The sequence below is a fragment of the Phaethon aethereus genome (assembly GCF_964289735.1).
Source record: "Phaethon aethereus genome assembly, chromosome: 2".
NCBI classification, from domain to species: domain Eukaryota; kingdom Metazoa; phylum Chordata; class Aves; order Phaethontiformes; family Phaethontidae; genus Phaethon; species Phaethon aethereus.
Genome location: NC_138582.1, coordinates 166,487,916 through 166,514,321, shown reverse-complemented (window position 1 = coordinate 166,514,321; position 26,406 = coordinate 166,487,916). Strand labels below are relative to the sequence as shown.

General features: G+C 47.0%; 1 protein-coding gene across 1 annotated transcript; it reads left to right on the top strand.

Moving 5' to 3' along the window:
- The first annotated feature begins 1,898 nt into the window (after positions 1–1,898).
- Positions 1,899–26,006, top strand: VILL (villin like). Its single transcript, XM_082015354.1, has 19 exons — positions 1,899–1,973; positions 3,491–3,565; positions 5,651–5,847; positions 7,431–7,539; positions 7,862–7,972; positions 9,378–9,577; positions 9,665–9,743; positions 11,104–11,202; positions 13,504–13,657; positions 14,679–14,779; positions 15,461–15,598; positions 16,161–16,319; positions 17,214–17,393; positions 18,698–18,843; positions 19,543–19,687; positions 20,355–20,543; positions 23,262–23,330; positions 24,231–24,467; positions 25,760–26,006. The coding sequence occupies exons 1-19, from the start codon at positions 1,905–1,907 to the stop codon at positions 25,871–25,873; spliced, it is 2,571 nt and encodes an 856-aa protein (XP_081871480.1). The 5' UTR covers positions 1,899–1,904; the 3' UTR covers positions 25,874–26,006.
- Positions 26,007–26,406: the final 400 nt, after the last annotated feature.

Genomic DNA, 26,406 nt, shown 5'->3' with positions numbered 1-26,406 from the left:
GCACTCCTGGTAGGTACCTGAGGTCACGTGGACTCAGTCTTCCACAGTCCTTCAGATATATCTGTGTTCAGGACACAGTGGGCATGTCTGACTCCCACTACTGAGTGCTGACAGACCGTGGGTGCCCGCTCAGTTAGCAGAGAGGTGTTGGGACTGTGCTCAAAACATCCCTGGAGGAACCTGCATCTCTCTACTGCCTGTGCAAGGAGAGAGGTCTGGCAGCCCTGGGCTGTGGGAGACCTGGATGGACCAATGTTTCTGCCTCGAACAGCAATTTTTGTACTCTTACTTAGTGTGCAAACTCTTCAGGAGAAGGACCATCGCTTCTTATGACTTTATGGTACCAAGTGCAGCACATCTCTCCATGCTCTCATAACATGAGCAACAAACACACCTTCTGGCAGGGGATCATCTGTCTTTGTTCTTTCCCTCTTTCAGAAGAAGCTTCTTCCATGGCTTTGTTAAACATCTTTTATTTTTTATCTTGCCGCGGCTCAGTTGTTGTGCCGAGTTGAGGCAGCCGTGGCACCGTTCCCTCTCGTAGGCGGTTTCCTACAGCGGAGCAGGGGAGCGCGAGAGAGGCTGTGGCCTACAGTCAGTGCAGCCTTCTCATCCAGAGACCGAGAAGAAAATGCAGTCAAGTTGTTTTTAACGCAGTACAATCGTTCAGTCTGTCATGAGCAAATGCAAATCGGGGGAGTGCACTGGCAAAGCGAATGAATGCAAAACACAGAAATCAGCGAGCCGTGTTTTCTCTTGAAGCTGGGCCTTGATTTGTGAGCAGGATTGACTCATACGGGAAAGGCTGATCTGGGTCTTGCCCCTACACAAACACAATCTGTGCCGTGGCTGCTGCAGCGGAGCCAAGCTTCTCAGGAGGCACCTGCCGCGTCCCACGGGCCAGCCAGCTCTGCTAGGGTATAACTCAGTGTTTTCATATGTGTTGGTTTGGGGTTTGATTTATTCCAGGAGGTTGCCTGCTGGGTTCAGAAGTTGCTTCTTGAGCAAAACCTCAGCTATCCAAGCAGTAGGAGCAGGGAGCATAGCTAAGGGTAGTCCTTTTTTCTTTTCACAGCTGGTAGATCCGATAGAGGATGGATGGGAGACCTTCACCCATCAGAGGGGCAGCTGGAGATACCAAAAACATCTCAGATGTCCCCAGACACCTTTGTGTGGGCAACTGAAACCTGAAACCTACCTCTTCCCTATACAGGCAGCAGAGCTTGAGGAATTGCTCAGCTATGTGTAAAGCAGACATGTGGGTCATCAGATGCATCACTCCATATGCTCTGCTGACTGTGCTGGCTGCATCTCCACAGACCTTTATGAAGCCGAGAGCCTGGTGCCCTGCCCTGAGATACTTTGCAGGTGTCTTAATTTAGACCTGAATCTCATCCTGAAGTGGAAGGGCTTCATTCCTTAGGCTTGCAGTGCCCCAGGGTACCTGACCTGACCTCCAGTGGCAGCTCCAGGAGGACTTGGGTCTCCTGGAGGTCCATTGTTGTGTCTGCCACCCCTCATGCCATGGTGGGAACAAAGCAGTACTGATGTCAGGTCCAACAGCCCAGCAAATCCTCTCCACCTATTCAAATAGGGGAGAAAATATCCCACACCAGAAAAATGTTATCCTATCCAGTCTTTGCTGGGTTGTGATCCCGCACTTTGCTTGGCTTCCCATGAGCATGGATAGCCTGGGAATGGGGGTTTATCCCACCTAACTATTGATAACTACACCTGTGCTCTCTTCATAGTCAGCAGAGATAGAGACACTTCAAAGTGTGGATTATCTCTATTAAAATTCCACTGACGGTAAGAGGAACCCGGCTGACCAGCATACTTACTGTTTTATCCAATTATATATATTTTTTTCCCTTCTTCCTTTCCCTTCTAGATCAGACTGCAGGATGGCAGACAGTGACACAAATCTCCCAACTATCGAGAGAAAGCTGGGACTGCAGATATGGGGCATAGAGGTATGACACGAGGCAATGCTGCTGTATGTCCTCTGCATGTGTGTGTATATGTTTCAAGAAAGGGATATTCTTGAAGTAATCTGGGTGGGAAAAGGGGGTCTTACAGATAAGATACAGGGGGAAACAGGAGACCCAATGTCTCCCTGTGCAACTTTCAAAATGTTATTGCTTTGGTTTCCTGCTCTGTAAAACAGGGATAGTATTGACTAAGGAAACATGAATTGGTGGGACTGAAGCTGTTCCTCCAGCACTGGAGGCTTTCTCACTCCCTTCAGGAACCAGTGCAAGGCTGCTTTAGCAGACCAGAAACGGATTCCCTATTTCACCAAGAAGAGGGGTTATGCATAGGTAACCTTAGTCTATACCAGCAGCTGCCATGGAGAGAGCACCCATTTTTGCAGCAAAGGCATCCCATGGAGTGTATTTGCACTTCATCCTTGTCTTTCCCACTCTGATCAATGGGTCACTGCAAGGAGAGGTACTGCATCCTGCGAGGTCACTTTCTGTTTGTGGTGGTGTTTGATTTTGGATTGGAGCCAGACTGTGCTCAATTCTGCCTTTTTCCGGCCCAATTCACCAAGAACATTCTGCTGCAATGAGAGGGGGGTGTAGACCGAGGTGCAGAGTCCACTCAGGGGAGCAGTGGGAAGGGTGTCCAACACATGTCTCCAAGTGGTGGTGGCCCTTTACAGGTCTCAGCTATGTTCCAAATATCACGGGGTCTTTGCCTTTCCACTTCTCTCCAAAGCACGGTACTAAGCTTCTTTCCAGAGGGTCTGTAATTGGAGACGTGATGGTTCACAGGGGTCAAGCTGGTATGCTGAGAAACAAGTCAGGCCACCAGAAGAATGTATGTCTCTAATTCCAGGGAACCACAGAGCCAGTTCAAGCCCAAGAGCTGCATGTGTACTGGTGGGTGGCACATCCAGGCATCTATGCTGGGCAGGCATGGCTGGTTAATTGTGCGCTTGTACCAGATGAAGTATGCAATTAGGGTCTCATGGGTGAGGGACACATTAGTGTCCTCAAGTCTGTCTTTTCTCAGCACTGCTAGATGCTATGAATCCCTGGCAAAGTGGTTATCTTAACAAAATTGTGAAAGTTATCCTTGAACTTATGGGTACTGAGTAAAAACCATGCCCCAAACCTAAACCTAGGGTGAGATGTGCTCAGTCCCCTGGGAAATTCCCTACAAATGCAAGCTCTGGAGCACTTCATCCTGACCTCCAGGTCTTCTTGCTCTAGACCTGCAGGATTGCAGAAGGGTAAGGAGACTGAAAAATACTCTTGTCAATCTGTCCAAGCAGCATTGTCATTTGTCCCTTCCCACCCCTTAGTACTTTGGGGATTTCCCCCAGAAGTGGCTTTTCCCAGCTTACAAGCACAGCCCTGATTCTTCCTTCTCCAAACCCTGATTGTCACCTTAGTGTTTCGTGCACCCCAGCTGTCTGATTTCACACACATCAACTTCTGGCTCTGAAGTTCTAGCAATGACCCAAACACTCATTTCCTTACAGAATATGAAGATGGTTCCTGTACCTGAAAAGGCTTATGGGACTTTTTTTGAAGGAGACTGTTACATAATTCTGCACGTAAGTAAGGCTAATAAACGTTGGTCTCTCTGGTAGGCAACTGGTTCAACCCTTTTTGTTTAGCTCTGATGCGGATCCTTGGTACCCTCACTGGTGAGAGCAGCACTGTGGCTAAAAGTGGTTGTGCATGTGCGTTCACCATCTAATCACGTGCCTGAATTTAACGTGGCTGTTGCAACAACACTGTGTGTTTAGTAAATCAGAAGTCCAGAGGAACCATTAACTTAGTATTTCATCAAAATTATTTATCTTCTAATCAACTGAGTCATGGCCAGACATGGCAAAATGGCCAGTACATTCCTGGCAAACTAAACCAAGGCCAAATTTGCATGACTTATGGGAGTCTTCTGGGGGTGTGAGGGTTGGCTGACTCCAGTCTCATTTTCAGTGGATGATGTGGGTTATGGAGGTGTGCCACCTACTCTGTGTCACAGAAGCAGCAGAGAGGCTCTGTAGCCCTTCTCATGTCCCCATTAGGACACTTCATCTATCACTCTTAAATTTGGTCCAGACCTACTTGCAACCAGCTGAACCCAGGCCAGCCAGAAGCATAAGGAACTTCTGAGAACCAGCTCTACTATACGTGCTGTAGAAAGTGCCATGTGTTCCTGAAGCTCTGTGGGAGTATGATGTGTTGCGCTCAGCTCCCAGACTTCCTTCCAAATCTCTTCATCTGTGTAGAGTAATCCAGGCCCCATTACATCAAACAATGTCCATACGGTGGAAACCAGAATCATTTCCCACTTCCTGGGTCTGAGTGTCCCTCCTGCAAACGTCTCTGTCAGTCAAGAGACAGCAAAGCCTCCACTATCGCACAAGAAACAAACACACATCCACAAGCTAGGAAGGCAGGCTGGGATAATGACACAGAATGAGTCTCATGCTCTAATTCACCATGCACATGCCTTTATGGTACCTTTCAAGTGCTGAACCGATTTGGTAGCAACTACCGGAAGACATGCTTAGAGCAGAGTATGAGTGTCCTTGCAAGGAGTTGACTCTAAATATCAGTATAGATTTTGATGCTCACAGGCTCAGTTTATGTCGCAATAGCTTCCCCAGGTAGAAAAACCCTTGATCATCCCACAGCTCCTCTTTTCCCCTGCTGACGGGAGGGTAAAAATACTCATCTTTGCATTCTGCGTCTTGACTGGAGGCTCTCCAAACAAAGATAGTCCACAGGACAATGGGACTTTGATCATCTTCAATAACTGTGTATTAAATTGGGTGGTTTTGCAATATTAGCTGTGCCTAGAGGAACTGAGCTGTATTTTATTCACGTTCTTCTAGTGTGTTTCACTGTGGTATCACTGCACAAAGCAAATAAACAGAACTTAATGTCAAATCCAGTTCATAAAATGAGCTTTTATTACCTTTCCCAGATGTCCATAATAGGATTTAACACAGTAGGTGCTGAAAAATAACTGGCACAACTCACACAACAATAAGCACACCTGTTCTCGGGTCGCTTTTCTCCTCTTTCCAGGCTGTTTGGTTTTCCTGTAGTAGGATGAACCACAGCACGCACACACAGGCTCAGCTTCGTTTGGAGTTATGTCTTTTTTGCAGGTCAGCAGGAATTCAGCGGCAATTTGTGTTACAGTGCAGTGTGATATGAGAAAGAACAGGAAAGACAGGATAGGATCTCCAGGCCAGTTAATAGCAGTGTACATTACATTTAAAAAGGTGATCTGTGAGAAGAGTATCCTTTAAGTTTTAATATCAAACTCTGCAAAAGTATGGCAGGTCAAATGTCTTAATTTTTGTAATTGCACAGGTGCTCAGCCTTCCTTGATAACAAGAGTTATAAAAGCATATACGACACAAACATCCTTCAGTGCAATATGTACATAAGACCCATAAATGCTTTCCCAAATCAGGTCCCTGGCTCCATGCTGAGCTCCCAAGGAGCATCCTATGGCTCCATCCTGTTTCCCCATGCCCAGAAGAAAAGCAGAACTGGGAAAGGCCCTGGGAAAGGATTCCATGGTCACTGGGTTTTGCCAGGTCTCACTGTCCAGCATTGTTTTAAACACACATATGGGCTGTGTCTTCATCCTGACTTGTCTTTCCCACCTCTTCCAGACCAAAAGAACCTCTCGCGGCTCCAGTGTGGATTTGCATTACTGGATTGGCAAGGATTCATCTCAGGATGAGCAAGGTGCCGCGGCCCTGTATGTCACCCAGCTGGACAATGCGCTCAGAGGGAACCCCGTGCAGCACCGGGAAGTGCAGGGACATGAGTCTGAGACCTTCCAAAGCTATTTCCGCAATGGCATTATGTGAGTAGCGTAAAATGCCCTGCAAACAGGTGGGTCATGGTCCCTACAGTTCCTGCTGCTTCTCTACATCTCAGAGCCATCAATATTTCGAATATCTGGATCAGCCCTGAAGCTGGTCAAAATTCAGAAGAAAAATTTGCCATTTTGAAAAAGTCAGTTGTAAGCACTGAGACTGGAACCATGTCATTCTGTTCTACTGGTCTTTTTCTGAGATATTTGCTATAATTGCATCTTAACCTCCCTTTTATTCACCTGAGGGTTTTCCTTCCTCTTGTTCACACACTTTAGATTAATATACCCATTCAGGGCACTTCAGACTAATATCCATCTTGAAGACAAGCACTGATTTGGTTCACACTGGGAGTAATACTCCTGTAGTGGAAGGAAAGTTTGACTCTGAACTCCTGCCATCTAAAAGACACTGTTGAATCCAGTCCTGTGGTCTTTGCTCACTTTGGGGTTTTTGGAAGTTGACTCCAATAGCTGTCCTCCAGGAGGACCTTCACTGTCAATAAACAGCCTAAGTGCCTTGCTTTTAAATAGCTGAAGAACACTCAGATGAAAACCCATCCTTGATCAATACCCTATATCCCAGTCTGGCTTTTGACACCTCTCTATGGTGCATCTCTACAACCTCTCATGAGTTTCCTCAGGATTCTTGTGAGACAGAAAAGTGCTCTTACTCTCATCTTAAAGATGAGTAAGGGACAATGAAAGACTAAAATTCAGACCTTCAAAAACATGGAGGTTTAGAAAGCTATTTGGAAACCTGTCTGCCTCTGAAATCAGTTTGAGTTAGACTTCGTCATGGTCTAAACCACATCGCTAAGGTCAATCAGGAAGTCTGAGGCAAAATGAGAAATTAAAGCATGTTCTCTCCACACCTTGACAGGTGGACTAATCACCAGAGCATCCTCCTGTGGATATGTTCAACTGGGCCAAATGAGTCTAAAGTACTGTGAATCACTCACATGCCTGACCACATTTGCCAGTCTCTTCCAAGCTGTGATAAAATACATGTATTACCCGCCTGGCAAAAACTATAAGACTCTCAGCAATTGTCTCTTTTTCCCATAAATGGAAATTACATTGTGTCAATTATTACTGTAGTATGAACATTGGATCTGTTTTCTAGAATGGTCTAGGATATATGGAAGTGGGTTACAAAAGGTGAACAAAACCAAGTTTTAGCAAAAAGTCTGTTTTCTGCAAAATATGTTTAATTTTTTAATTGAATGTTTATGGAATATTTCAATTCTGAGATGCCACTGCAATGGTTAATGGGATTTTCAGTTTGGTTGTGTTATTGCCATCCCTGACCTGCCTGTTCGTCTATACACCTTCTCCCAAGATGCACAACAGCAACACAACACCCATAACAGGCGGATGGACACCATGGTTTGAGCAGGGATCATGAAGAGTAAAGTGAGACAACACAGCATTTGTCATTCCATTTTTAGGACTTTGAGGTTATATTGGCTGTAGCTTTTTAGTTGTCACCAAAAGCTTGAGATATTCTCAGAGGATAGAGGAGAAGGTATTTTCTAACCAAATCTAACTCTTTATTCCCTGCTACACAACAGCTACAAGAAGGGAGGAGTGGCTTCAGGATTTAAGCACGTGGAGACCAATATGTACAACATCAAGCGCCTTCTTCATGTCAAGGGGAAGAAACATGTGTCAGCCACAGAGGTAAGAAGAAGCCTCTCTCCTTATCATTGCTCCTTGCCTCTCCTCCTACACCCATTTTCAACCAGGTTTGCCTGCTAGATAGCTCATCTCTGCTCAAGGACCCCTACTACAGGTTAGTTTTCAAGACCTCGCTCAGGGGTTTGGTATTATCCTGAGAGAAACCATTGGGCTCAGTGAATAGCCGAGTGCTAGAAAAATGAGCATGTCATTGCAGACCAGTTCTTACATCCCCAGGGGAAAGTTCGCAACGGCTGTGACATGTCTCCTGCAGGTCTTCTTGTCCCCCCATGGTTTGCCAAACCCTTTAATTTCCTTGTGACAGGTAGCACTTTCCTGGGACAGTTTCAATAAGGGCGATGTTTTCTTGCTGGACCTTGGAAAAGTGTTGATTCAGTGGAATGGACCCAACTGCAGCATTGCTGAGAAATCCAGGGTAAGTACAGGAAAAAGCCGCTCAGTTTACTAGTGGTATTTTTTGATGCCTGAAGGCGGAAAAATAGAGAAACAGGAATCAATGTTTGCTCAGTGAAAATCTCAGTAAACCCAACAACACACAGATGAAAGAAAAAATCATGGTAAATCATCTACTTGCTCATCTGCTGGTATCAGAGGCCCAGGGAAGTGCTTTTCTCCAGTTCAGACCTGTCCTCAGCTTGAGTTTCATGGGCAGCTGTGAACGCATCACTAGCTTCAGCTCCAGAAATGCATCCAGCTCCCTCTGGGGAGGTCCATCTCCATCCCTCTGTGCCCTGTAGTTTGCATGGTGATGTGGGACTAAAAAGTCAGCAGCACCAATATGTTTAGCTGCAGTAACTACACCATGGGTAGATTAATTATTTTTTTTTTCCCCAGGTTGGTCAGTATGAGACAAGAAGGAATACATAACCCAGGTGTTGATAGGTCAGATCTATAGCTCTTAAGGCACTTTGCAAAGGGGTCATTATTCTTATTTTATTGATAGAGGAACTGAGATACAGAGGTGTAATAAAGCAAGATATATCAATGGGTTATCAGCAAAGTTGGTGGCTGAACGCGTAGCCAGTCATCATACATATTAAAAGGCAAGTGGGACTGCTCTTCCTGTGGTGGCATCTGATGATTTAGGAGGGGGGGAAGCTTCACAAGGAAGGTGTTTTTTCCAGGACACAATGGCTAGAGGAGAAGATCCAACGGAGGGTGGAGAAAAGGACACAGAGGACGGGGAGCTGGTAGAGGGAAGGCTGCTGTGAGGAACAGGCCATGGTAAATCTCAGGCCTGGCAATCAAGCAGGTCATTTCCTAGGTCTAACAAAGAGGGGCCCCTTTCAAAGCTATTGCAGTAAAAACCATGAAAAAAATAATTCCATGGGAAATGGATGTTTCAGACTAATTAGCTGCTTGGCATTTCATGCTGCTTTTTTCATAGAAAACATCCATGTTTTTTGAATACTTGAAACATTTGAATGTAAAAAGTCACCATGGGGCACGCAGGATCCTACAACTCTGCAGCATCCAGCCTAGTTGTCCTCGGCATGCGTGCATCTCTCTCCCAGACCATGTCAGAATATCATGGGTCCTGCTTATGTCCTCTCACACACAGGCAACCCCTGTTGTGACTACTGCGTGTCTGTGCCCTGTGGGAGCAAGCACCAGTGGTGACTATATAAGCAATATTTTCCTAAGAGTTAGTTAATAAGCAGGTGTTATAGATACAGACATTTTTTTTTGGATGACACTAGGAGCTTTAGAGAGCTGTGGTAATCTGTCTTGGACTGTTGGTGCTCAGTCATTGCTCTAGGTCTGAGGCTTGCTGAATTTGTTGTCTGGATCAGGACTTACACGTGGTGATTCTTGTGCAGGGTCTTGCGCTGGCTCGCAGCATCAGGGACAGCGAAAGAGGCGGCCGTGCTCAAATTGGCATCATTGACAATGAGAAAGACTCCCCGGATCTCATGCAGATCATGAAAATGGTGCTGGGTGAGAGGCGCGGGGAGCTCCGAGACGCCATCCCGGACACGAAAGCAGATGAGCTGCAGAAAGCAAATGTCCGGCTCTACCAGTGAGTCCAGGGATGGGCTCCAAACCCTACCCCTTCTCACGGTGGGTGCTGTGAAGCCTGACTCTGCTCGGTGACTCTGTCTTTCAGTGTCTATGAGAAGGACAATGACCTGGTGGTACAAGAGATAGCCACCCGGCCCCTGACACAGGATCTTCTCCAGCACGAGGTGAGAGAAAGCCATCAGCCCTTACAGAGAGAAAAGGATGCTGTGGCTTGCTTAATTTTCAGCTGAGCACCTGTTTCAATGGGGTACCCCATTTCCTGAAAATTATCAGCCCTTCCCTCCTTCAGGTTTATCAGGTGTCTTCTGAAACAGGACAGCTTGTCCCTACTACAGCCTCAGTGGCCAGAGGTAGGTGGTGCGTTGAAGCTGCTCTAACGAGAGACGGCAAATCAACCCTCTTGGCCAAGAGCATTAGCTTGGCAATCAGAGTCAAGGAGGGCTGCAGGCCAGAATAAATTCCAGATGGGAATAGGGCTTCTTAATACCTGGTGTTCAGGGATAGCCCTCCATCTGCAAAATTCAGAGCAAATAGATACTCTGCTCACAAAACCATGAAGATACGTTTTCCTGCTGCAGCAAGTGGCTGCTCTCAGTGACCCACCCTGGAGGGACATTCCTTACGGACCCTCTGGCCAAAGGCCTTCAAAAAACAGAGGCTTTCTTAATATCCTTCTGGCTAAAATTTGGCAGAGAATTGCTCATCCTTAATTCTCTGCAGTGCAAACCAGCCTATTACAAAACAGTGTTGTGCTGCACGGCTCCAGCTCCCTTATTCACCCTGGTGTCAGCCTTGTTAAATCTCGGTCTCCTTTTACAAGCATATGAAGCTTTCCTTTCTTGTCAAAGTTCAGTTTGAAAAACGAGAAGTCTTTCATCACACAGGGGTTGTCAGTTTGGGGCACCAGCTCTCTGCCATGGCTGCCTGATGGCCATCTCATCCCCTTTGGGTTTGGGATCCTGCCGTGATCACAACGATGCAACACTTTTAGCTCCAGGTCAGGGACAAAAGATAGTCATGCAGAAGATGCCTAACTTGGACTTTTCCTGCTCCTTTAGTAGCAGATTTATCATAAATGAGCACCACCATCAGCAGTGTTGTAGCACAGCAGGCTGAGGGTGGTATTTCAGCATACACTTCTGGAGCCTTTTGGAGCTGGTGGTTCTTTGGTTTGGAAACATCTCTCATGAGATGGTAATGGCCAGTTTTCATCAGTGCCTAGGAAAAACACATATTTTAACTTATTACAGTTAAAGGGTAGCTGCCTGGGTCAGGTGTGCTCGCAAAGCCAGCATTCCCATGAACCCCTGATGGTAGTTGTAGTCCATTTATGAACCACAGTAAATCCATCCTCTGTTGCCTCTGCTAATGGTTGCACCAGGATTAGAGCTCTGCAAGGCAAGGAAATTACCTAGATCTACATCTAATCTAAATCTTCAACACGAATCCAACCTGGGTAGGCTACAAAAGAGAACCTTTGCCTGAGCAGAGTTTTTTACATCTGTTTTTTCCATTTCACCTCAGGACTGCTACATTTTGGACCAAGGTGGTTTTAAGATTTATGTCTGGAGAGGAAAAGCCTCTAGCCTGGAAGAGAAAAAAGCAGCCTTCTCTCGAGCTGTGGTGAGTTGTAATGTAGTGCAAACAATGTCATGCACTTAACTAAGTGCTAATCTAGAGCCAACCACTAATTACAATTAAGTGTAGGACTTGAGGAGCTGGCCTGCATAATAACAGAGAGAGAAGTTAAATATCTAAGGGAGGCATGATGACATAAACACAGAATTGTTAGCCACCAAATTGCACTAGAACTAAGATCTGCCTCTGAAACTAGGAAGAAATTTGTTGAAGAAAAGAAAGTATAAAATAAAATACTTTGTTACACAGTAAATGCTGAAGTTCTGAAATTTGTTGACTCAAGAGATGGTGGAGGCAGAGAGTATCAGCAGGGTTGAGATGGGACAAATTTTAGACAAATTCATGGTCAACAGGTCTGTAAACAGATATTAAAGGGGCTCTTATATCCTCTAACAACCATGACCCAATATTGTGGACGCTGGGGAAAGTGAAGGGATCACACTGAAGACAGCCACCAAGCTCATGTGTGCTCACTAAATAGCATCTCTTAATGCCACTCCCTTAGGTGGCACGGACCACTGCTCTGACCCAGAAAGGCATCTTGTGTTGCAAACCAAGTGTAATGCCTTGGGCAAGTCAGTGGGGAACCTGAATACTTGGGGTATCTGGAAAAGCCAGACCTTGTATGTAGGTGCTACGTGCCTCAACCGCAAGTCCATCACAGGCAGCAAGTCTTTTTCATAACACCAGCGGGTCTGGGCCCAGGTTCTGCATGTGAATTTGAAGATGATACAAGGCTTTTCCACTGGCTAGAAGGAGAACTGTTATTAACTGCTATTAATTCAGATTGGCCAACCTGAGGCAAGACCAGGACTCATGTTAAGGTAGAGCACACCAGCATAGCGCCCTGGCACCTATGTCTCTCCTCCAGATGAGCTGCCATACAGTTATTTGTTGGCAGAGCATGCCTAAACACTTCTTTTCAGAAAAAATTAACCTCAAGGGAGCCTGAGCAAGTAAGGCATTTTGTAGGTTTTTACAAGTTGGCAAGTTGAAGTGAAGGCTACAAGGGAACTTAGCTTTAAATTCATCTTCTTACTTATGTGAAGATGATAAACGGCCTCATCTTCAACGAGATCTTACTAGGAGATACTGAACTTCAGTGGCCTCACGTTCAATAAGGCCTTACCTGGAGACACCCAGCTTCAAAGCCAATTGCAGCTATTGTCTCAGAGAAGAAAAGCTTAGACAAACTTTGCCTTAAAACTTATCTCACAGTCCTCTATGTTCCTTTCAAAAGTTTAACTCAGATGCTTTTTAGTAGGCAATCAGCTCTGCAAATTCTGGCCCTGAGCTACACATGTAGAACAAAAGATATCTCTTTCTTTCAGTGTGGCAAGTGGGAGGGATGGGAAGACCATCTGCTCTGGTTTTCCCTGGGAGTAGTGCGTGGCTGCAGTATTTACAGCAGAACATGAATGCTCAGAAGCCCACAATCAGGCTCTTTCCCTGAACCATGGCTGTCAGCACTGTACCTCCAGGTCATCCTGGAGCCTGCCAAGATAAACATGAGAGGAATTCACAAAAACTGAGCAATGACTTTGGCGTTGTGGCAGAACACAGATAATTTTCTTCCCTCTCATGTTGTATCAAGCACCTCTGTTGAAGTAGTCTTTTAACTCAATAGTGGCTCTATTGCGAAGGAATAATTTTGGTTTTAGAAAAAAAAATTAAAATAATAGAGATTTGTGAGAATTTAGCCCCTTGAGAACACACATCATGTTCTGGAGTACTTTGCTTCCCTCCAAACTTTTTATCCTTCTCTAAAACAGGGAGATTGTCCTCCCTGTAGTGTGATAGAGAGCATGCATGCCAGTGTAGTGAAGGGATAGAGGCAGCTAAGAACTGCACTACGTTCTCAGGTTATGGGCAAACCATAATCACTGCTCCCTCTCCTCCACTCCTTGATCCATCACCAGAAGCCATCTATGGAGCTGTATGAGATAGAGGAGGCAGCTTTTCATTAGACCCATTGAGTGAGATTTTCTTCAAGACTAAGGTGCCATGCAGAGATTAAGTTTAGGATGTGATCCAGGTGACCAGCCTCTAGAGGCAGAGTTCAGTGTCCTAAACACAGAAATAAACATGGATACTACAGTGAGAGCTTGTAGACACCTCCATTTATAAGTCTGAATCCAAGTCTTGGAGTGAATCCTGCCCTTGGTCATGCCACTGTGTTCAGTGGGGGACGTTCACTCTTTGGGCTGGCTCAGGTCCACATCCCTCTTCTCATGTCTGTAAAAAGCTCAGTGTGTCCCTGCTAATGCCCTTTTTCAATCCCACTAGGGTTTTATCCAAGCCAAAGGCTATCCTTCATCCACCAACATTGAAGTGATCAATGATGGAGCAGAGTCAGCCATGTTTAAACAGCTCTTCCAGAGGTGGACAGAAAAGGATGAAACACAAGGGCTGGGCAAAGTCTACACTACTGGCAAAATTGGTGAGCATGTTTGTCCTGGATTTGGCTTTCCTACCTGTGCTAAGCAACAGCTGCGGAACATCATTCACATTAACTGTCTCCTGCCTTATCTTGAAAATCTAGCGCACATTCTTCTCATGCCTTGTATTTTACACCTTCTTCACTAGATGCAAAGGATTCAGGAGCTGAACAACATTCAGAACTGCTGAGGCTTCTCACATGAACCAAACTGCCACTTATTCCAAATGTAAATGTTGGCAGAACATCACTCTCATCTGAAAACTTGTATGCAAAATTTCACACTCACATAGCTTCCTAGTTTTCTTTATGAAGGGCTAATGGTGAACCTGATAAGGAAGCGTGGAACAACGTGCTCTATTCATTTACACTGGCATCCATTCAGTGGAATTATTCTGTCTTTACACCAGGTGTAAATGGTGCCTCAATTTATCACACTGCTGAAGCGAATATTACAATGCATTAACCCCAAAGAGTAAACAATACTGAAGAGACAGAACTTATTGAATAATGATGGGATGGTGGCAGAGATGCTGAATGTCTCCATCAACAATTGCTTGAGAGCCACAAATCTCTTTCCCTTGCAAGTTCTCTCTTTTCTCGTCACCTCTGGCTCTTTCCATGCTGTCCATAAATACTCTCTCTTTATCGTGAGCTGGAGAAATGTAGCCATTTTATTTCTGAAAGCAACATTTTAAAAGGAGGGATATATGTATAGATTTGGAAAACAATTATGAATTTTCAGTCAGGAGACAATTAATGTTTTTACCAGCCAATCATCACTGGAACGCGCTATATGGGCATCTGCCAGCCTGTAACAGATCAACACTGGGTGTGTGAGCTCTTGCATATTCCAAAATCAACATTGGCTTACTGGTGGCAAGACTGGCTTCTTGCAGCCACCAGCCAGATCTTTCTTTCTCACGTGTATAGTGATTGTGTGTGTGTGTGAGGGTGGTGCAGAGGGTTTGTATGTTACTGTGCGTTCACTGGGTTCTTGTGTTTATTCTGCTGGTGCATGCAGCCAAGGTGGAGCAGGTGAAGTTTGACACCACGCAGCTCCACGCCAGACCGGAGCTAGCTGCTGAGCAGAGAATGGTAGACGATGCCTCCGGGGAGATAGAGGTGAGGGAGCTCCTTTTGCTGACAGAGCATGCACTGACCACGTGTCTCCAAACATCTCTGCCTTTTCACACGCAGCAGCTGTACGGAGCTGTGAAGGTGTGCCCACCTACCCTCCCCAAGGGGGCATGGCTGCAGCCAGAGCCAAGTGCCTGCAAACTCTAACTAATGCAGCAGTTGCAGTAGCTGAGGGGCATTTCACCCCCTACCCATGGCCAGTACTGTGAAGCAGCCACCAAGATAACTCCTCTCCTGCCATGTGTGTGGGTCATGAGACTCATACAGTTAACTGCTTCTCACACTGTCTCCCAGTTAGGTCCATAGCAACCAAACTTGTGCAGAGCAGAGGCCCCTCTCCCATTCTTGTGGCCTCCCATGGAAGATGGAGCTGGTTGAGAGAGGGGCTGTGGGGCTGAGAGGGACCTGGAGGCTGCTTCTCCTTGAGGGCCACCGACTGCTGAAAGTCCATTACTGGCACATGTATTGTGTCAGTCACGGGAGAGACCTGACTTTGCCGGCAAGCACTTGATCAAGCTGGGGGAAACATAGGCTGGCTTCTAGGAGAGAAAGGAAGGGTTATCTTTCCAAATGAATACCTGAATTTCAGTGGTCTGCTAGCAAAGGCTCTGTGCTCTGTCTTCATGTTGACTCCGCTGCTGCTCACCAAGATGTTTCTGTCACTAGGTGTGGAGGATTGAGGACTTGCAAATGCAGCCAGTGAATCCCAAGACATACGGGCAGTTTTACGGGGGTGATTGCTACCTGGTCCTCTACACCTACCTGAGGTCAGGCAGGCCTCACTATGTCCTCTACATGTGGCAGGTAGGTCAAACCAAAGCGGAAAGGACTGTGCTGTGTCTGCGGGAAGCATAAAGCCGAAGGAAGCAATTACACGCAAAAATCCCAACCCAAACATCCAGAAGAACTCACATGCCCTTTGCTCATCCATTGTCCATTGCAAATATCCCAAGCTGGGCTTTGTAGACAGCATGGACACTCTGAGCCCAAGCTGTATCAGACTGAGAGCCAGCAATGTTAAACAGAAGTAGTGGAGGATTATGGGGCTTATAGGGCTGAGGTCAAACTTTGCAGTCTTTCAGATCATCCTTTAAAGCCTCAGCTCCTGGAGTCATGTGAGTATATGACTATCTCTGCTTTCCTTTTGAAAGTATATTTACCTCCCCTGGAATGCAGAGAAAAGCTTTGAAAATGGGATGCTAAAGTCTCCAAAACCGGAATGCAAGTGAAATCTAAACATCTGGTAGTTTTAACTCTGATCTCATGATATTGTACACAGGGCTTGGGACTGGCAAGATGTTACATTGTGCAGAGCTTTACACCCTTCACCTCATGACACTGCATGTGGCATCTCTCTCTTCCTCAGGGTCGCCATGCCTCTGTGGATGAAATCACTGCCTGTGCTCTCAATGCCATCGAGCTGGACAAAAAGCATGGGGATGAGGCTGTGCAAGTGCGCGTGACAATGGGCAAGGAGCCCACACACTTCCTGGCAATCTTTAAGGGCAAGCTGGTCATTTACGAGGTAACGTGGTTTTGTGTGCATGGGCAATGGAAGATGCAAGCACCAACGATTCCTTGGCAGTTGCAATGGAAATAGTCCAGAAAAATGGGCTGATATTCAGGAAAGGAGCCTGCCAGGTCTGCATGGGCTGGCAAATGGAAGTGGTGGAACATTTCTACTAATGCCCAAGTAGTTTGAACACCATATGTGTAAACACAGTCCGGGACTGACCCAAACTCAGCTGTCCACCCCTGTGCTCCAGCGTTAATATGCGATGTTCTTTCCAACTCTATCCCAAAATACTTTGCAAAGTTACAATAAAACAATCATTCTGTAAATTACAGATGCCACTATCCAGAGAGGGTCCTCCAAAGTATCCTACAGTTACATGATTTGAATTGTCACTGCTTGAATTATATCATGTTAACTTCTAATCAACTTCACTTGCTGCTTTGGCTGCCGACATCTGTGGTGGAGACATGGCAAATGGCTGGGGAAGAGGGGGATTGCCCTCAGCTCTCAGTGTTGGTCCCAACATATGGCTTCTGTGGCAGATGTTCAGCTAAGCCAAGCACAGCTGGAAATCAGAGTCCAGCTGCCTTGCCCAGTTTACATGGGAAATACTTTGCAAACATTTAGATCTGCTCACATTGAACTTGAGCACCTTGACAGGAGCTGGTCAAGACTCAGAGTAATCAGGGAGAAATGTGGAAGTTACGACATGTGGGTTTTATTCTGACCTGGAGCCAGAAAGTATTTGTATTTCCTCACCTGGTCTGTGCAGGGCCATGGTCCGTCGTTGCAGCAGTGCAGAGGGCTGCGAGCCCAAAAGCCTTCTTTGTCAAACCAGTCACACCCTGGATTTGTGTGTCCTCCTCACCTCCCAACACCATTCTTCCCTCTGTTTCCTTGCAGGGCGGCACAAGCCGGGCTCAGAAAAGCATACCCGAGCCGTCGATCCGCCTCTTCCAGGTGAGGGGCACGGATGAGATAAACACAAAGGCCACGGAGGTGCCGGCCCGGGCCTCCTCGCTCAATTCCAATGATGTCTTCCTGCTGACGACCAGCCAAGTCTGCTACCTGTGGTGTGGGAAGGTGAGACCGCAGTGAGTCCAGGGGAGGCAGCCAAAGGAAACCAAAATTGCTGATGTGGACTTGAGTGTCCTACCTCCACTGAGCTGTGGAGGTGTGTCCTTGGGCAGGTAGCCCATTAATTTCAATGGAGGAAGGTGCACCCAGGAGAAGGCTCTGTCTGTGGAGGATCAGCAGTTATAGAGCCCTCTCTACAGAAGTAACCCATCTGGGGGTTCACCTCACTTCAAGGTGATTCTGTCCCTCTAGTCTGCTCTGGTGAGACCCCATCTGGAGTCCTGCGTCCAGCTCTGGAGCCCTCAGCACAGGAGAGACATGGAACTGTTGGAGCGGGGCCAGAGGAGGCCACAGAAATACTCTGAGGGCTGGAACAGCTCTGCTGGGAGGACAGGCTGGGAGAGCTGGGGGGGTGCAGCCTGCAGAAGAGAAGGTTCTGGGGAGATCTGATTGCAGCCTTCCAGGACTTAAAGGGGGCCTGCAAAAAACACGAGGACAGACTTTTCAGCAGGGCCTGTTGCCATAGGACAAGTGTTAATGGTTTTAAATGAAAAGAAGGTAGATTTAGACTAGATATAAGGAAGAAATGTTTCACAGTGAAGGTGGTGAAACCCTGGCCCAGGTTCCCCAGAGAGGTGGTGGATGCCCCATCCCTGGAGACATTCAAGGTTAGGTTGGATGGAGCTCTGAGAAACCTGATCTAGTTGAAGATGTCCCTGCTTTTATTGCAGGGGGGTTGGACTAGATGACCTTTAAAGGTCCCTTCTGACCCAAATGATTCTATGATTTTAGATGTTCATACAGCTTTCAGCTGAATAAAGCACCCCAGGTTCTCCAGCTGTAAGAAATTAGCCAGGATTAGAGCATATTCATTTGTCCTGGGGTACTCATGTGTTTCAGGATGAGATGGTAGATCAAACCAAAGCAGAAGGGTTGCCCAGAGAAGTTGCAGATGTCCCATCATTTCAAGTGCTCAAGTTCAGGTTGGATGGAGCTTTGAGGAACCTGATCTAGTGAAAGATGTCCCTGCCCATGGCAGGGAGGTTGCACTAGATGATCTTTAAAGGTCCCTTTGAACCCAAACCATTCTATGATTATATGAGTTTTGCTTTAGGTGCCATTGGCTGCACTGAATGTCCCTTCAAGTACTAGAAATGGATTCTGAGCAACCAGCTTAGATGAGACTCTCAAAAGTATTCAAGCAGGTCTAAAACTCTCCAGAGTAGGGTAGGACCAAGCTAGCTTTTCCCCACAGATAAGTTTTGCCAGGCTGTCCCTAACGCCACCTCAATCTTCTGTCCTGAACACAGGGATGCAGCGGAGATGAGAGGGAGATGGCAAAAATGGTGGCTGACATAGTTTCCAAACGGGACAAGCACACCATTTTGGAAGGACAAGAGCCAGCAGAGTTCTGGGAAGCTTTGGGAGGCAAAGCACCTTACGCCAGTGAAAAGAGGTAATACTGACCTGCTTGTTCCTCTGGGCTTGGCCAGGCAACATTAATCAAAGGATCAAAACTTTGCAGGAAGGTGAATGAGCATTTTGATCCTGTGTCCTCACTAAAGGGAGCACGAGGTCAGAATATCACCAAAAACTTGGCCAAAAACCACACCGAGATGTCTCTTTCCTAGGTTTTGGGTCAGGCCTTCTGTGAAGTAGGAGCTCCAGATCCAAACCCTGCAAACAAGGGTGTGCTACCTTCTCCTTTCCCCACAGTAAATCCATCCCGTGTCTTGTCATAAGGGCTACATGAACCACATGCTCCATTTCCAGCCATTATTAGCTTTATGGGCAGCCCCAGAAGATTGATGAAACAACCTGGATTTCTCCAGCCTTCTGGGCAGGTGATGGGTTCCTTTGCAACCAAGTGATCTTATGCAGCTTTCACCTGACATCAGGTTCATCTCCACAATGAGAGAAGGGTTCTGCTTTTTCCCTCTTTGGGTGGAGAAAATGCTACCTTTAAAAATTGTTAAAATTGTCCAAGAGTCCCCTGAGACCTGACATTGCTGACTTTCAGGCCCTTAGATGAGTGTTGCCGTGTTCCCACCTCTTCCATCGAGGTCATGACAAGCAGCGGCAGGGCCCTGCAGTAAACCACGAGGGGAAGGTTTCCATCTCTCTTGCTTTTTCTTTCCCTGCCATGCATGAGAAGGTTTCAAGAGCAGGTCACACACTACCAGCCTCGCCTCTTCGAGTGCTCCAACCAGACGGGTCGATTCATCATGACAGAGGTAGTGGGCTTCTGCCAGGAAGACTTGGATGAAGATGATGTCATGCTGCTAGACACATGGGAAGAGGTCAGCACTGACTCCCCCTCCTTTTCCCTCCAGACATATTTTTAAACAGGTTATGGCTTAATTTGTTTGAATCCATCATTCAATGTGAAACCGAGGGCAATATGCCTTCTGTCCCATCTCCAAGCCCTTCACAACGCTTGGTCAGATAAGCAGGCGTATGTCCAATCCTACTCACCCAGATACAAAACACGTGAGTGAGGTGGTATTGCTAGCCCTGTGTCAGAAAGGGGGAAACAGAGACACCTGGTCCATGCCTTGCTCTGAGGCGAGAAGAGCTGGACTTGCTCCAGCTCATACAAGGGGGTGGCACCCAGACACCCTCCCCCTCATTTCCCAGCACCGATGCTGAAGACGTGCTCTAGACTATCGGAAACTGACTCCAAGGGCTTTGCTTTCTGAGGCCATTTGATTTTTCAGCCACGCAAGAACTGAGTTTAGCTACCTCAAAGCATTTGAGAACTGTTTTCTGAAATATTTACGCTTTGAGCCTGTCTCAAAAGCAAAATCCTTCTTGGCTGGGAGGAAGTCTGGGATCAAAATCCCAGAGGACTATTGGGAAACAACAATTCCTGTCTTATCTCTGCTTCAGTTGGCAGGGGTGAACAAACAGCCGTGTCTGCACAGGTCCCAACTACTTACTGATCTTCAACGCCTTCTCTCTTTGCAGATTTTCCTTTGGGTTGGCAAAGCGTCCAACACCTATGAGAGGAATGAGGCAATTGCCTCTGCTAAGGAGTATCTCAAGACCCATCCGGCAGGGAGAGATTTGGCAACTCCAATAATACTGGTGAAGCAGGGCTATGAACCCCTCAACTTCACAGGATGGTTCAACGCTTGGGATCCCTACAAATGGAGCGTAAGTTGCTGGAAAAGCCCTGTGGTGTGCACATGTGCTCAGTGGTGCTTAAAGGGTGTTATTGTCAGTGAGCCGTATCCTCTGAGGTGCATGGAGCAAAACCTTGCTATGGCATGTCCTGAGCTTCAATGGCTTCCTGGTGCTACCTGAGCAGCTTCTGCTCCTTCGCCAGCAAAAACCACCTGATTGATGAAACTGAGGCTTTTGCAAATATAAGTAAATGTGCTGTAACTCACAATATTCACATTTTTATTTTAAAACAGATTGGGTTCTAATCAGGTTTGTGATTTCAGCCAAAAATGGCTGACAACAAAGGCAACTTACATCATAAATGTTCATATTTCAAAATACAGCCACAGAGAAAAAATGTATGACCCAGCTTTAAGGGCAAACTCTGGCAAAATGAAAGATGCAAGCAGACAGGTCTCATCTCCAGGTTTGCAGACTGCCCATCAGAGCCCAGAAGCTCCTGAGCAAGGTCACCCTTAGTCCCTGCAAAAAAGCCTTCTTCTCAAAGGTCAATTACAAATATCATCTCTTTGCTATACAGAAATGGAAACCCGCCCCAGGAGTTGCCTAGGAAAGGGAGAAGTCGTTTCTCTCCTCTTTCAAACACACTGGCTTCAGATCATTTCAGGAGTAGAATGCAGAGCAGAGGTTTGCTTGTGTGCCCAGTGCATAGGGCTCTACCGCGTGCTGTCGGGACCCAGTCTCCAACCCTGGCTGTGCACAGTGTGGTCAGAGGAAGGAGCGGTGCACTAACCCTGTGCAGACCATGGGCTGGTGAGACCCCCCTGCAGTGCTGCATCCAGCTCTGGAGCTCTCGGCACAGGAGAGACAGGGACCTGTTGGAGCGGGGCCAGAGGAGGCCCCAGCAACGCTCCGAGGGCTGGAACAGCTCTGCTGGGAGGACAGGCTGGGAGAGCTGGGGAGGTTCAGCCTGGAGCAGAGAAGGCTCTGGGGAGACCTTATTGCAGCTGCCAGGACTTAAAGGGGGCCAATAAGAAAGATGGGGACAGACTTCTTAGCAGGTCCCGTAGCAACAGGACAAGGGGTAATGGTTTTAAGCTAAAAGAAGGTAGATTTAGACTGAGTATAAGGAAGAAATGTTTCACAATGAGGGTGGTGAAACCCTGGCCCAGGTTGCCCAGAGAGGCGGTAGATGCCCCATCCCTGGAGACATTCCAGGACAGGTTGGACGGGGCTCTGAGCAACCTGATGTAGTTGAAGATGTCCCAGGGGTTGGACTAGATGATCAAGGTCCCTTCCAACCCAAACTATTCTATGATTCTGTGATCCTATGGTTCTATGGACCAGCAGGTCCAGCCAGCCAGCCTGGGGGCTTGGTGTTGCAGCACAGAGTGTATTGGGAATAAAGGAAAATCCTGGTGGGGCTTTGGTGGTTAACAGACCCAGAGTATCCGTTCATAGCAAACAGGGAGGTGGAAGCAATGCTGCCAAAATTCCTGCCACCCGATGGCACTGGTGCGCACGGCTGAAGGAAAGAAAAATGAGAGATGATGGGTGGTTGGGAAAAGCTCAGCTCCCAGGTGGTGCTTTTCCAGGCCCTTCCCCAGTGAGACCGTCCTTCTCTCTCCTCTTTTTTTCTATGAACATCAGTGTTCAGCCATTCCACAAGCAGTTCCGTCTTCTGGTTGCCCAAAGGGCTGTGAGTAAAGTCCCCGTGCCTGCAGCTGGGCAGCCGGGACAGTGGGCTGAAGGTCCCCAGGGGACTTCACACTGCAGGAAATCTCATACAGAGATATTTCATTTCCTGTCTCTGGGTTTGCATCATCTTTCTTCGCAAACGGTGTGGTGGTAGAGAGCCTGTCTTGACAGCCGGATTTGGACAAATAAGACAGCAGCTCTCAGAGCACTGACCCTTAAAATAATGTTGATGCTTAGAACAAAGGTCAAAACTTGTTTTTTTCAGAGGAACTGTTGGAAAAAAAGGATACAACTCATAAAATATGTGCCTCTAAAAATATCCCCTCTAGGCAGCTTCAGCAACTACAAACAAGCAACCCAAATTGTTGACATCCCAGAAACATCTGGTGTGTGTGTTCATTGCTCAGTTTTGGGTCTGAATCTGTTTGCTCTGCAGTCCATGTGTTTATGTTGTTTGTTCTTGTTGGGGAACTTTGTTGGATGATTCTGTAAAGAACTGACATCTCCTGGCTGCTTAGGAAAATACAGTCATCAGCTTTGCCAATATATCTAGTATATTCCTTTTTCAGGAAGTAAGAGGTGGCTGGTAATACATGGCACCAAATTATAAGAGTTCTGGGACTGAGGATGTGAAAGATCTGTAGCTTTAACTAAATGAAACAGGGAAGGGAATGAAAGGAATTTAATCTTATCCCAAATTTTAATGCATTGAAAGATTCCTTTAAAATTTAAAAGATTTAAATCCAGCAGTAAATATGATTTCTCTTTATTTGCCTTCTGCTCTCTGAAGTCTTTAAATGTCCTGTTTTCACCTGTTACTGTACAACTGCAAAGGCTAAAGTCCATTTGTTTCTTTGTTTTCAAGTGAAAGCTCAGATTCTGGCACAGTCTCCTGATTCCAGGAGCTGGGGATTTCAGGAGGCACCAGCTGCCACCTCAATGGGCACCACTACGCTTTAAAATTCATGTGATCTCCTGACCTTATTAGAGAACAGGAGCACGTGTTAGTTAAAGTCAGCCCGTGCTTCTTACAGCTCTCTCTACCTTTAGGATGGCAAGTCCTACGAGGAGATGAAGAACAGTTTAGGAGATGTGTCGGCTATATCCGAGATCAAAGTGGTGAGTTGCTTCTCGGCCATATGGGTGGGAAACGCCTGGGTTTAAACACCACCGTGTCCCCCGCATTGGCACAAAAGAGAGGACATAACGGTCGGAGCAGGCACGGGGACCTCAGGCTGTCAGGGTCAGAGCTGTGCTCCTCTGTGGAAAGCAGAGGGAGATGTGATTAATAACCCATAAATACACCAGGGCCTTTTCCAGTCCTGTTCGGAGGCATCTGTGGGCAGGAGTTTGGCCAGCTGCTTTCTAAACCACCTGTGCAAATAAAAGTGTGTGCGGCTAAATGAGCGTGCAGTCAAGCATTGTATGAGTAGTTTGCAGTGCTGTGGCCGCTGAGACCCTGGACAAAGGGCCCCTGGTCAAGAAGGGTACAGCCCCAATGGGAGATCCTACAAAACACAGAGGAAACAAGGTCCCAACAGTCCCAGGCACGATCATCACATGGGACCAGTTCTGCCCCAGACAGGGGCAGGAGGAAGGCTGGAAGGAAGTGTCAGGGACTTTGAACCAGGAGAGATGGCAAGTTGGGAAGGGTATGCAGGTAACTTAGACGTTTTAGACATGACAGCTACCTAATCTCACCTTCTGTCCTCCCACACGCACCTTCCCCGCTCTTATCTGGAGAAAAATGAGACTACTGTAAGTATCTCCAGTTATTTCTAAGGGCTCTTAACAGTGCTGTGCTTTTAGCAGTCTTAACATCAAGATGTAACATTGATGGAGCTGCTGGACTAATGTTTTAGTTCGGACTTTCTCCTTGCCACTTTGGAGCAACAGACCAACAGATAGTCTGTGCCAGAAACAGTCCCCTCATCCCCAACAGAGAGAAAGATCCTGGGACAACCCCCAAGTTGCTCTGCCAGAGCTTCTTGTTTTGAGATGTTTTCCTCCATTTGGCAGGACCTTAGCAACATCAGCCTGAACAAGAGGACCCTCAGCATGACCAACTTGGCTGGTTCAAGTACGGCAAGTGCTTCCCCTGAATATAAATCACACTTCAACCACAGTGACAGCAACAGCTACAGCAATAGCAGCCTTTCCCTGGTGCCCAACGGTGAAGGAATTTACTCCCGAGAGGTGCTGATGAACAAGACGGTGGATGAACTTCCAGAAGGAGTGGATCCCACTAAAAAAGAGGTGACAGCATTACTGGTTTGATGCCTTTGTAGCTTAACCTGGAACTTAGTTGTTGGCTAAGGGTGCTAGTACATTAAGCTATTAAGTCCTGCTTCAGGCTCAAGTTGATGCTACCTGGACACGTAGGTCTCCTCAAAAAGCGGGATCTTTATATGAGAGGAAATTGTGGTAGTTTTACCATAGTTGCAGTATTTTTAATTTTTTTTTTCTGGAAGAAAAAATAATTTTAAGGAGTTAATTTTCAAACCATTTTCTTCTGGTGGAGCTGTTTAATTCTGTCACCCAACCTCTGCCCTTGGAGGGACAGAGAATCGAAAGCGAAAGTGCAGCTCCTGTGAGACAAGGTGACACAGCTGAGAATGAAGCCAGGATTTGTATTTGCTTGGGCTGTGGGTGTTTGTTTTCATTTGAAACTACTTCCAGAAGGCATCTCTAATTTTTTTGTCAGAAAGCTTGCATTTCAGCAAATCCCATCCAGGGACAGGGAGGAATGCCACATCTCAGATTTCTGATCAGCCCAAGGATTTTGGCAGTGATTGTAGCTGAGTCCAACCACACCAATGGGAGGGACGCAGGGGGCTGACTCCTTCTCCTCTCTACAACCCAAGTTTGACCAATATCTTGCCCCAACAGATCTCTTGGCAAAGACCAACATCCACAGCCACAGAGCTGATCACAGCTGGGCTAGCAGCTCTGCCCCGTGGCAATGCCCATGTGCTAATGGTTGTATTTCAGCTGGGCTGTGCATGAGTGCTTTCTTCTACCCGAAATGCCGGGGAAAACTCAACCTCCATTTCCCACAGGGTCTTTCTCCGTGTCACTGATGAGCCTGCTATCTAGAGAGCTTTCTGCCTTTCCAGCAACAGGAGTGAACATTTCCAGTAGAATATTTGGTGGAGGGAACTGAGCGACAGGGAGATGCTTTCACTGTCAATCACTACCTAAGAAACCACCCAAAACTTTGGCCAGCAGAACTTCTCCCATGCACTATGAATTGTCCTGGCCTCAGCATGATTAGCAGGGACCAAATCCCAGCCAGAGCATGCTAACCCCTCAAAACCAGAGCATTCCTTTGGGCTGCTGGGCTTATACTCCTCTGTTACTTTGGGAAGCAGGAACAGTTGCTGAGACATTCCACTTCCCACCATGAGGACAGGCAGCTGGACAGGAGCTGTTGGCCTGGAGTCAGAGGTCAACAGTGGCACAGTGAGGAAGGGATACAGCTGATGGAGGTGTCCCAGCCTCTGCAAAAGCCAAAGCTGACCTCTCCTTGCTCTCTCCTCCCGCTGCAGTACTATCTCTCTGATGCCGATTTCCACGATATCTTTGGGAAGTCCAAGGATGAGTTCTACCAGATGCCCAAATGGAAGCAGCAGAATGAGAAGAAGCAGTGTGGACTCTTCTGAGACCGCAGGGGCCATCCACATCCAGTGACTCCGGGACCAACCCTCGCTCTCTCAGGAGCTGCAGGGAAGAAGTACAGACATTTGCTCAATGAACCCGACCCAACATCTCAATCAGGCCCAGCTCCAACGCAGTCATTCCAGCAGCCACTGTTCAGGGGATGGCTCCTTTCTCCCTGCAAACCCTGAACCCAAGGAGGCAAAACCTTTTGCGGGAACAACTTTGCGGGATGTTTTTGCCTCTTTTTGACACTTTATTGCTGATAGCCATGAAGACAAGTATGAGTCACACAACCGTATTGTAGCCTCTTCTTTCCTCTCCCTTTTGCAAATTGCTGCCTGCACAAGTCCATGATCTTCCTTCATTTGTAGAAGTTTAAAATTAGGCAAGACAAAGGCTACTTGCAGCTGCTATGTAAATTCTGGGTGGGGAGATGAGGGGGAAGCCCTAGGAGGACAGAAGGGGAGCCTTGAGGTCAGGAAAAACATAATGGAGTAGCCAGATGTGTGATGGGGAAGCCCATGGAGTGAGATCA